The 12,284-nt window shown below is 34.9% G+C and overlaps 1 protein-coding gene across 1 annotated transcript in view; it reads right to left on the reverse strand.

Annotated features, from left to right (window-relative positions):
* The window catches only part of PXDNL (peroxidasin like), a 450,026-nt gene that overhangs the window by 213,937 nt on the left and 223,805 nt on the right, over positions 1 to 12,284 (reverse strand). Inside the window, exon 3 of the mRNA XM_034650166.1 lies at positions 3,232 to 3,303. Within this exon, the coding sequence (XP_034506057.1) occupies positions 3,232 to 3,303 (72 nt within the window). The remainder of the gene's footprint in view (positions 1 to 3,231; positions 3,304 to 12,284) is intronic.

The following is a 12,284-nucleotide window of genomic DNA, read 5'->3' on the forward strand; positions in this document are numbered from 1 at the left end:
TCTGGGAGTCCGCCCGCTCCCCTGTGCAGGTCGCTACCGCTTCCTGGGGCCCAAACGCGGCGTCTCATGAATGCAGATTTTCTATGAGAGGAGCAGGCATTCCCTCTCACCTGTCATAAAGTCATTAAACAAATCTACATCCAAAATCCCTCTTCACGAGCACCTGGGTGGCTCAGATGGTTAAATGTCTGCCTTTGGCTCAGGTCATGATCCTAGGGTCCTGGGATTGAGCCTTGTGTCAGGGTCCCTACTTAGTGGAGAGCCTGCTGCTCCCTCCTCCTATGCCCCTTCCCCTTTTTGTTTTCTCCCTCCCTCTCTCTCTCTTTCTCAAATAAATTAATTAATTAAATCTTTTAAGAAAAGAAGAAGAAATCCCTCTCCAGCTCTGCAGCCCCACTGCAGACTACTGTCCAGGCTTTCAGCATGCATGGCAGTTCAGCAGACCTTGGCATAGTTTCCTAACATTGAGTCTCTGCCTCAAGCAAACCTGTCCATCCTCCCAGACTAGTCTTTCCCAAACCACAGAGCTGATCATACCCTTTCCCTATAAATTCTCCCCAACACAACACCATGTAGCTTCCTGTTCAAAGGCCTTTCCAGTCTGACCCCTTGGCTCCCAGTTACAGCTCACTCCGTCCTTCCTACTACACTCACTGCTCCAGCCAACACATGCCATTTCAAACTCAGAATTGTCTCTGTGAATGCTTTTTGGATATTATTTTCCTCAATATTTTGTTTAATTTTTCTGGCCAAAGTGGGGCAAGACAACAAAACTATAATATGCTTTACAGATGATGTCATAAGGAGACAATGTCAACATTGACAGTTCTTAGCTTTGGTCAATGAGGCAATAATTCCTAAACACCCCCTTATGTGAAGTCTAACTTGCCCATCATACTGGGAAACAGAAATGGTCTTCCTTCTGTTCTGATACCACCATACCTTCTTTGTGCTCATATTACAAAACCTATTGTCTTACAAGTATGTGTGTCTTTATCCTCCAAACACATATATAGGGATTACTCATGCCTCTTCATCTTCAAACACTACCACCCTCCCCACTGCCTATCCCAACATCACCACAGACCACCAAATTAATGAATACCACCATATTTCAGAGTATTTGTGAATCCTATCCCCAAAGAGCTCATGTCTCCTCCAAGCGTTTTCACTGGGTCAGCTCACAGAATGATAGTGGATGGCCAGCTTAATCTTAAAGATTTATTGACACAAAGTGGCAGAGTCAGGCCATCCTCAATTGCTTCAAGCCCTGATGTCTTCTTCTAACCCTCACAATTCCATTTTCTTCTCATCCAGACAGGTGCTGTCTGCATTGAATAGGTCTTGTAGCACACAGCCTTTTTTTTTTCCTATGAACTTCTCTGATTTGAGAGGTAATCCTTACTTGTCAATGTTATGGAAATTACGGAAAGATTTACTTCAGTGGTTATATGAATGTGTTCACAACCTATTGCACAATGAAACATTTATAAATTGTCCCTCCCCTTTCCTAAATACTACATCTTACAGATTTGTATCTTTCGCTTAATGAGTAGAGTGTCAACTGGCTGGAGAATTACTGGAAGTTTTGTGAAATGCTTACACAGAGCAGATAGTGCATATGTGCATGTAACTGATCCAAGCTACAGTGATGTTGAATGTTCATTTTATCTAAAATTAATTTCTTGCTAATAACTGCCATTTTACTAGATTCTTTCACTGAGTATGGTAGTAGTAATGAGGTTTCTTCTAAGCCACTATTTACAAAGTTATAACGTTTTTGGTTTTTGTTTTTTATTAATTTGCTGCTTTTACTGTAAGGGTGATACTCTTTAAATGCCAATGAGTAAAGAACCACAGAACCACAGGACTGGGATGCAACACAATGGGGAAGAGGTCCTTCATTTATGAAGAGCAGATTTCTCACACTACCAGTGGACTCTTAGTACTATGTTTCTCACATGGAGATCAAAACTGACATGCACCTGCTAGGCATGTTAGGTTGGTCATGAACAATTAGGACAGCCAATAGAATGGACCAATTCCAAGAAGGAACCAGTGATTTAAGACCGANACCGAGGGATTAAAAAAAAAAAAAAAAAAAAGCAAAGCTGTAGAAGGCCTTGCCTGTTAGGCTGGTGTATCTCAGTTTGGGCACAAAAGGCTGTAAGACTCCAGAGCTGAGGTGTAATATGAATTCCAGTGCTTCAGAAAGATGATGCAATCATTGTAGAAATGAAATAGGAGCAAAAGGGCTAGGATAGCATCTTCTCTTTAAAAGAGTAACCAACTTTTTATACAAAGTACTTAATGAACTATAAATGGGCATATTTGTGTAAAAATGTTAGTTACCTCTTGAAGGTTCTTCAAAAGGAAAGTTGCAGCACTCACTCTGTGTTTAGACAAATGTCCTAGTTTCTTCCTTCAGCCTCCACATAAGTGTGTCAGTCTTGACCCCCCAACTTTTAACTTATCAGCACAGACTGTTTCTGAGTCAAAACAGGGACTCATTTAAAATACCTTCATTCTCAGGACACTTGGGTGGCTCAGTCAGTTAAGCATCTGCCTCCAGCTCAGGTCATGGTCCCGGGTCCAGGGATCGAGCCCGATGTAGGGCTCCCTGCCCAGCAAGGAGCCTGCTTCTCCTTCACCTCCACACCCCCACTCTGCTTGCTCACTCCCTCGTGCTCTGTCTCTCTCTCAAGTAAACAAAAATCTTTAAAATATCTTTATTCTCATTTACTTGTTATAAACAAACGAGCACCACAATTGTCAATGATCATATTTGTGAGCTAATTTTTCCAAAATTTGGTTCTTATCCAGGTTCACTAAAGTTCTTAGTTGTAATGTGTTCACTGGCTTCAGAAGGTCTTTGATGGCTGAATTGTTGATATAAAAAGCTTCTCTTGGATCTACGCAATTTTTATAATTATTGATTAATTAGATTTGAATGTGAAAGTTGGGCAAACTGTTTTGTTTTTATTTTTCCCAATTTAGAATTTTTGTGGCAGAGATGGGGGGATAAAAATGTGCATAAATATTGAAATATGTTCAGATGAATAATCTGTTGAAAGCAAATATTGACTTCACTTAGAAACGTTCAAATGTGTTTTGTGTAAATGTTGACAGTAGTTTTAAAGAAGATGAAGAATTACTTTTGTTAAAACAAACAAAAAGGCAAAAATAATCTATCAACCCCATAAGTTATTGTTGTTCTTTCTTGCAACTTACAGATAAAGCAAATTTTCAAGTCCTTCAAAAGCATTTCTGGAAATCTGTCTGATTTGGTTGCTGTTCAGGAGACTGAAAAAAAACAAAAACAAACACAAATTCCAGAATGAGAAACAGATTCTGCAAATATTACTATAGTTCTACTAGAAATAGTGCTTACAGAGTAGAAAAACATTTAAAGATATGTTCACTAAATTTACAAATTTAAAATTTTCTATTCAAAAAGTCTATATTAAAATGTTGGTTTGTCATAAAAGACTTCAAAAATAATTTATTTTTATTAAATTACCCTAAAATACCCCTAAAAGTGGACTATAAACCCTAGGATAAAATTCCTGTTTTCCTGAAGCTTACCATTTAAAAGGAAAATTACCTACGTAGTCACAGTGACAAAGGAATATATTTCTAAATAAACAGATGGAGAATCATATACACTCAGGCTTAAGCATTTTCCTTGGAAAAATAAATATCACTGCTCTGGGCAAACAGTGGACTCTCATTGTGTATTTGTTGAACTGTCAAACTGAGAGTCAATTACAGCATAGGAAGTGAAGCTCTTATTATAGTACTATCAAATGGTCCAAAACTGACCTCTAAAAAATCCAGGGAGAAAAATAACAGGTGGCAAAAATAAATTGGATTTGAACAATAAAACAAGTTACAGAAAAATCACCTCTCAACAATTTTGAACGTTTTAGAAAAAGCACTCTGGCAAATAAAAATTACAGAATTTTTCCCTAGTAAATACACTTCAAATTTCTTTCAAATTTAAATTATTATGGCATTTCTAAATGCAAGGGAATGTCTACTAATTGAATTGGCACACATTTTTCTGAATATCCTATACCATTTAAAAACTCCAAAGTTTCTAAAATCTACTGCCAGAGTAGAATGCTATAGGATTCACTTTTAGTGTATTATAAAATATTTGCTTTGTGCTTTTTTTTCTTTTTTTTTTTTTACATTTTCTAGAACAATAATCTTATTTTAATTAAATCCTTTTTTTTATGATTTTTTATTATATTATGTTAGTCACCATCCAGTACATCCCCGGTTTCCGATGTAAAGTTCAATGATTCATTAGTTGCATATAACACCCAGTGCATCATGCAATACATGCCCTCCTTACTACCCATCACCAGTCTATCCCATTCCCCCACCCCCCTCCCCTCTAAGGCCCTCAGTTTGTTTTTCATAGTCCATAGTCTCTCATGGTGCTTTTTTTTTCTATGACTTATTAGGAAAACAGAAGTGTTTTGGCCAAGGGAGTGAGTGATTATTTTACTCATTATACACACAGAGACAGCCCAGAGACCCCAAATTCGACTACCTACTCAAACATACCTCACTTCTAAAGGTTCAGCCACACAATTAATTCCCCAAATAGTGTTTGAAGCTACTATCCAACACACCACTTATGGTACCAAAGCCACTCCTTGACACTTATGCCTAGTGTTCTGGCCACCAGGGAGGTAGAACAGTCAATCTACAGTATGCATTAGAGTTGATGCCATACAGAGATAATGTCCATTTTTATGGATAATTCTTAGCTTCAGTCAATGATCCCAGCAACTTTATAGTCTACCATGTGTCCAAGAAATTTTTTAAGCTAACTAAAAGCAACACACTTAGTTAATATCTGGTTAATACCAGTCACAAACATTTTCCTGAGAAAATTTGTTATTTAGTTACTCCATCTATTGTTACTTGAAGAATGACTATTCTAACCCACATTTTATTAAATATATGCACCAACACATACAGAAAAAAGTATATGTATGTATGCACACATGCATATATGCATATAGTTATATGTAGATGTGTGCACATAGATATAATGCATATGTGTACATATAGATGCATATTTGAATGTGTATACATGTTCATGTGTGTATGCATACGTGCGTATATATACACTACATATGTGTGTGATTTGTGAATCTTCTATGTGATGTTTATATGTGTGGTACATGATATGTGTATACAGTCTCAATCTCATCTGAACCATAGAATATAGGAAACTATTTTCTTAATTGTCCCAAAGATGGTGCCTAGAAAAGGAGCTGATCCATTTATCACAAAGGATGCCTTTGGTCATTAGTGCCTCATTCTCTTTCAATACCAGAACTGAAAAAGGAAAAGAAAAACTACTTATCATAATTCGTCTTTCTTCAGTATAAAAAATGTGCTCAAAGCCTATGTTTCTGCATATTCTTACATAGTTATCTAAATTTTGGTGAAAATAAAAAAATATTAAATTTCTAAAATTGCACTGACATTGTTTTTATTTCTTGAACATTGTAATTCAACATAAATATTAATAATCTAACATGAGATCAAGCAGCTTAACTCATAGGTTTTCTTGGGAATGTTTTTATTTTTGATAAGAAACAAACTCATTACAGTGGTTCACAGTTGAATGTGTTTTCCTGTCACAAGTACATATGTCTTATTAAGGTTTATTCAAAACATTATGTATTCCATCAAAATATCTTTGTTATAATTTTAATGGATGGAATATTTTACTAGCAATGTTTTGGCTAAGTGATTATAAAGACTGTCATATATATCATTTTTTTGTTTTATTCTTCATAAAGTAGATGTATTCGAAATTTATGAGTGATTCTACTGACATTCAGAGCATAAAACAATATCTAACATTCTTTCACAAAAAATCAATGCAAGCTTGAGGAAATGTGTGGTTATATTCTATATCCTAATACTGCCTGTGATGCCAAAGAGGGGAAAAAAAGAAAAAAGCAGCAAGCAAAACTCTCAAGAAAAATATTATACTTTAATTGTGGAAACAAAATAACTCCTGAAAACAGGAGATCTGCCATCCTGATGACCAAGCCTTGGGGGAGAAAAACCAGCAATAGACAAACAGGCCTGTTTTATTAATTGCCTCTTTCATTGTTGAAACAGTCTTACACACAGCATGCACACACATACTTGTACATTTGATATACATACACATATGTACCGTGTGGGTGGAAATATTTTGTTAAAAAGCAGTTAGTAGCTATTAGGAAAGTTAAAAGCTTTTTGCATGGTTATGTATTCATCAAAGTAGGGAGAAGTAAAATAGAGCTTTCTCCTGTGCCACATAAAATTTCCATTCAAGGTAATGCCAAAAGTTACTCTGAAAATGAATCATTATACCCACATTTAAATACAAATAAGATAGTTTGGGGTTTTTTGTAAGTGGTAATAATGTTAACCTACTTCTGCTTTATAATTATGTTTACTTTTCATTTGGACACTCTCCAGAAATATGGTTCTGCTACCCTTAACATGGCAGGGTTGTGCACTTCATTTCCACGCTTACTAAAGTAAATAGTCTAAAACTTTCAATAACCATAAACCATGATTCCTGAGTTATTTGCATACTTACCAAGTAAGAGATTCTTGGCCAAAGTCAGTAAGGACTATTTTTTGGAAATCTGCCACCACTAATGCCACTAAAAATATTTACATTATTATAAGCACCACATAAATCATTTGCAGTTCAAAAGAGTGAAAACAAAAAACCAAAAAAAGGCAAGGGATGGGAGAGGAAAGCAAGGAAAAAATCAAGAAGATTTAAAGAACACACTTCTTCAATTGGATATATCAACTCTTCTTCATGCATATTTCTCAAAGGAAAAGGCCGATTTACATGTGAAATCTCCCTGTGAGTGACAAATTCTTTCACAGATGCAATAGATAAACTGCCTTATCTTTGGAAATTTTAAGACTTCAAAATTTAAATGTTCTGAAGTAAAAGAAAGATACAGATATCTGAAAATTTGTAATGATTGTCATTTGTTTCTTCTTCTGTGAATTAAATAGTTCCTTTCTCTGTATTTCTACTTGGTTCTTTGTCTTTACTAATTTGTTAAGAACTCTTTGCATGTAAAAAAAAATAAATTTTTGCTTATAATGTGTTAGAAATAGTATTTTAAAGTATGGTTTGTACTTTCAGCTCTCTTTATTATTCGTATATACAGATGCTTTAAATCTTTATGCAATGAAATTTGTTAGTCATTTCTGTCATTTCTTTCATACCTTTGGGATTTTGTATCCTGCTTAGGCTTGCCTGAATGTAAAATTACATTAAAAGCTTTTTTCCTTAAGCTATTGGGGTTTTACTTTAATGCTTAAATATTTGACTTATCTGGAGTTAATTTTTTATTTTTTCCAAATTAGTTGTGTATTGTCATTATTATTGACTGACATAGTCATATTTCCTCTATGATCTGCAATGTTAATATAATCATATACATATCTCTGACATGCACTGGGTCTTTTTCTAGACAAATTAGAATGGAAATATTTCAAATATTGTTGTTTTGTTTATTTTCTATATAAGGTAGTTTCTATCCTTCTTTTTTACTATTTCAATGGTTATTTTCACAGCCACAACCCCACACTTCCACTCCACCCCCAATCCCATATACTTCAGGAACATTCTTCAAATTCAATGTGCTCACTTCAGCAGCACTTACACAAATTCAAAAAAAAAAAATCCTTTGGCTACTTTAATTAACATTTAAATTTTACCATTGTGACTTCACCTATATAAAAATATGATTTGTCTCTCCACTTATCTAAACTGTCTATCTAAAATAAATATTCTCCTTTCAGGTGAAAGCGGTATTTCCATTATACAATCATATCTTATGTTGACCATGATACTTTTGTCTTCTTTCCATAGTGGTAACTCATGTTTCTCTTTGACCTAATGCCATGGAATAACAACTCTTTAAGATGTACTTTTAAATAAGGGTGACAATGGACGTTATTTTAGTCTTGCATCCTAAAGAATTATGATAGTTTTAGACTAGAAGTTTTAGAAGAGAGAGAGAGAAAAAAAAAGAATGCACCAGTCAAGTGTAAACAAGGAAATAGGACATTGACAAAATATTGCAATTGTGCTCATAATTTGTTTTACCACAAATAATTATTATTACAAGCAGTAACTAAAAATATGACATTTTTAGATCTATACCAAAACCAATGAAGGGGTGCATTTTTAGTAGTATAGCAGGCATACTATAACTGCTTTAAGAAACTTCCCCCCAAATTATAATAAAATGAGTATATTTTCCAATCCATAAAATCCATTATTAAAATTAAAAAATTTGTCTATACATTGGATTTCTAAAAAGTCTTAGGTCTTAATGTTATTTTAAGACATTAATTGCAAGCTTTTTTTACTATTCTAAATCTAAATGCTCTATGCATACATACATACATACAAGAGCTATTATGTTGTCGCCTAACACACAGAGGCAATGTCTATTTCTCTGAGCTCACAAAGTATGAGAAACATATCATCTTCATATGGCTTCTATTTTAGTAGAATTATAATGCTACATAAATAATCTGTGTTAATTATAGGAAAAATAGAAAATACAGACATGCACAAAGAAAGTTAAAAAAAAGAAAAAAAAATACTACTCAGAATTAACTACTTTGGTTACTATCTCCCAAACTTTAGATAGAAGGATTCAATGTTTATAAATTCCCATAGTCAGATACTAGTATTTTTGTATTTTCTTATATTCTTGTATTATACCATATTAAATACATATATTCTTCCTGGGATATGATTATGAAAGATATGATGACAAACACTAAGTCAAAGACATTTCTCTCACCATTTATGCACATATAGTTAACAAAATTAAATCTATTTTGGAGGACTCAAGATATGAAATTTGAAATTAACAAACAGGATAATTTTATAGATTTGCTGAAATGTAAAATAAGTCAGATTAAATACTATTTTCCGATTTTCCTGAACTTTCATCCAGATTTAGCCGTTTGAGTATTTCTTGCTAATCAGGTATGATCATGCTTTATGTAATACAAAAATTTTTTTAAAAAGAGAAAGGATCTAAATTCAATAATGTGAAATGCCTATATATGGTCATCATTAAAACCAATATATATGCATATATATATTCATGTTAAAAAGAAAATCCCAAGGTCATGTATACAGGATAATAATATCATAGATAAGGTTCTTAAATTATGAGTTTAATAATAAATAATATTAATTTTTTAATGTTGAATAAATGAAAAATTAAGGTTAGATGCTCTTCCAAAAAAAAAAAAAAGATGCCAGATGCTATATGATTGTGGATTGTGGCATGATTGACTTCAGGAAACAAGGAAAATCACCTCTTGTTAAATTACACCTGTGATGAGGAGCTGATGTCATCTTGCAGTATAGAGCATCATAGAATGTTAGACCTAAAGAGACTTTAAAAGTTATTTCATTTTGAATGTCTTGATTTGTTTTGACTCTGAATTAATAGTAAAACTGATGAAACGTGAGTCTATTTCTTATCATAGGGTATTTTCAATGAAGTGAACATGCGCCTTTCAGAGATTGATGGCTAGCAAAGTGATCACTCATATTCTATTGGAGATGCTAAATAGATGAAGCTTCATCCTCATGGTTCTTGCATAGCTCAATGACAAAACAAAGCATAATAAACCTTCAGGTATATGCATTTACCAGTATTAGAAATAATACTCTAAGGTATTTAAAGTTGACCACAACTTCCCAAAAACCTTTCTTAACTAAAATGTGCCTTATGCAATGGAAAGAACTTGCCCTCCCACCTCATAAAATTTACTAAAATGTATGTATTTGGGATATTTTCTTTCTGATAAACTAACATGCTTAGATATATTGTGGAATGCAATCTGATTGACCCATATTTTTAATGAGGCACTCTAGAGAGAAATATTTTATTGAATGTCAATCTCCAGCATCCCACCACCCATTCTGTATAGTGGTAGACCTGGAAAGTGAAAGGGACACAAGTAGAAGAACTTTTCCACACCCTCAGATGACTATTGCTATACAGTCCAAGGCATCCCAGCTTCCAAACACTGCAGGTCAGCTTTGAGAGTTAATTTTCTCTAATAGCAGTAATTAATACGATCTCATTTTCTTTTCTTTTTTTTTTTTAGATTTTATTTATTTGATATACAGAGAGAGAGAGCACAAACAGGGGGAGCAGCAGCAGAGTAAGAGGGAGAAGCAGACTCCCTGCTGAGGAGGGAGCCTGATGCTCATCCCAGTCCCTGAAATCATGACCTGAGCCAAAGACAGACGTTTAACCAACTGAGCCACCCAGGCGCCCCATTATGATCTCATTTTCTTTGTCAACCTCAGGAGGCTGCAATCCCTAATGATCATAACGAAGATGACATGAAGCCCATTTATTTTAAGCTCTTGGGCTGCTCATTATCACCATGACTCTCAACCAATTTTCTATTCCTACTGCCAGTAATCAATGGCGGATTATTAGAATTAGTGGGAAACCACTATACTATCAGGAAGAATGCCTCTTCTGCCCACCAATACATCTCAGCACAATAAAAAAGTAGATGGATGCTTTGTTGCTCATCTTCTCAGGGCACCGCTTTCATTGACCTCTGGGTTTTCTTTTTAATCATAATGCCATGAAGAATTAATAAGGCAAAGAAAAAGAGAAAATTAATTTAGTGAGGCAAAAGAAAAGGCTCCTTTCATTTCCTGCCTTGACCTTTATTTTCAGTGACCCTTGAATGTGGAAATACTCAAATCGATGAGATGCTCTCTCAAGTCACTTAACCCAGACTCCAGCCCTCTTTCAATTTTGCCAGGATTAACCTGAAAACTCTCAAGATTCCATTCCGTTAGGTATGCCTTCTTATAAAGTCATTTCTAAGGCTTTTATGGCTCTCTAAGGATGAATGAAAGAGAGATTCTAGGGCACTACAAGAAGCACTATTTAATAAAAAGATAATGTGTTCTAATCCTCAATAAACCTTTTTAATTACTTAATATTTTGGAGTTTGAGTTTGTCCATCTGCAATTTTTTAAGTAAATCATAATAATAATATTGATCTGGTGACTCCAGAGTTAACATGGGATTATAATAAGATAATATGGATGAAAATATAAACTAGAGGGAAGTAGGGTTGGTTATTTATAAAGTATGAGGATTACAGTAGAGACAGGGTGGTAAAGGATTACCTGGAGCTAAGGGTTTCTCCTTGGGAAGATACCTCAGGAAATCCAATGGAATATAGTGTCCCCTAGACCAGGGTCCTCAACCTTAGCTGTGTTGATATTTGAAGCCAGGTAATTCTGTGTTGGGAAGTGTGTTGTCCTCTGAATTGTAGGATAGTTAGTAGGACCCTTGAGCTCTATCCTTCAGATGTTGGAACCTCCCCTCCTCCAATTGTGTCAAATATCCCCTGTGGAGAGAAACCATGCCAGGTGGGAACCACTGTCCTAGATTCTTAGGCCTCAAGAAGGATCCCAGCCATAATCTCCAGTTTCCAGCCTCAATTTTCAGATATAAGGGAGTAATAACTAATATGAATGATATACAGTAGTCACAAAATTTATTTTGGTGTTATGGCAGCCTACCATCTCACTCCCTACAGGTTAAATGTCAAGGTTGATCAAAGTATGAGAAAGGAGAGAAAAGCAGGCAGAATCTACAGGTGGGAAGCAGGTAGCTAAGGTGAATCAAGGGAGTGAATCAACATGGTGATAGAGGTGAAGAGAATTGGTAGGAAATAGAAAACAATAATAAGACAACTCACAAACAGACCGACTGTGGTGTAAGTATGAATCTAAGAGCAAGAATAGCATAGGCAAAAATGAGAAAAACCAGGAATCATTAAAGGGAAATAAAGAGCAAGAGTGTTTGTGTGTTTTTAGAAAAACTCCTGGATGGCCATTTACTGCTTTAAACATCCTATATTTCAACTTGTTCCTCATGGGATTGAGGGAAGCTCCCAACATCTCAAATGTACAGAGAGAGGCTTCTGATACCACCAGGTAACAACCATCATACCTGGACAACTGCCTGGTGGCTGCCCCTCCAAAAACCATGATAGTTCTCTTACTGTCCTGTATATGCCATGTTCTCAAAGGCCCATTATTCGTGCATTTGTTACTATTTACCTGATGAAACTAAATAACAAGGTCACAAGTTACTGACTTTCTTCAATAACCTCTCAATTTTTTCAACAGTCAGTTCTAGCCTCCAGGAGTG

This window comes from Ailuropoda melanoleuca, unplaced genomic scaffold, assembly GCF_002007445.2.
Source record: "Ailuropoda melanoleuca isolate Jingjing unplaced genomic scaffold, ASM200744v2 unplaced-scaffold11384, whole genome shotgun sequence".
Taxonomy (NCBI): Eukaryota; Metazoa; Chordata; class Mammalia; order Carnivora; family Ursidae; genus Ailuropoda; species Ailuropoda melanoleuca.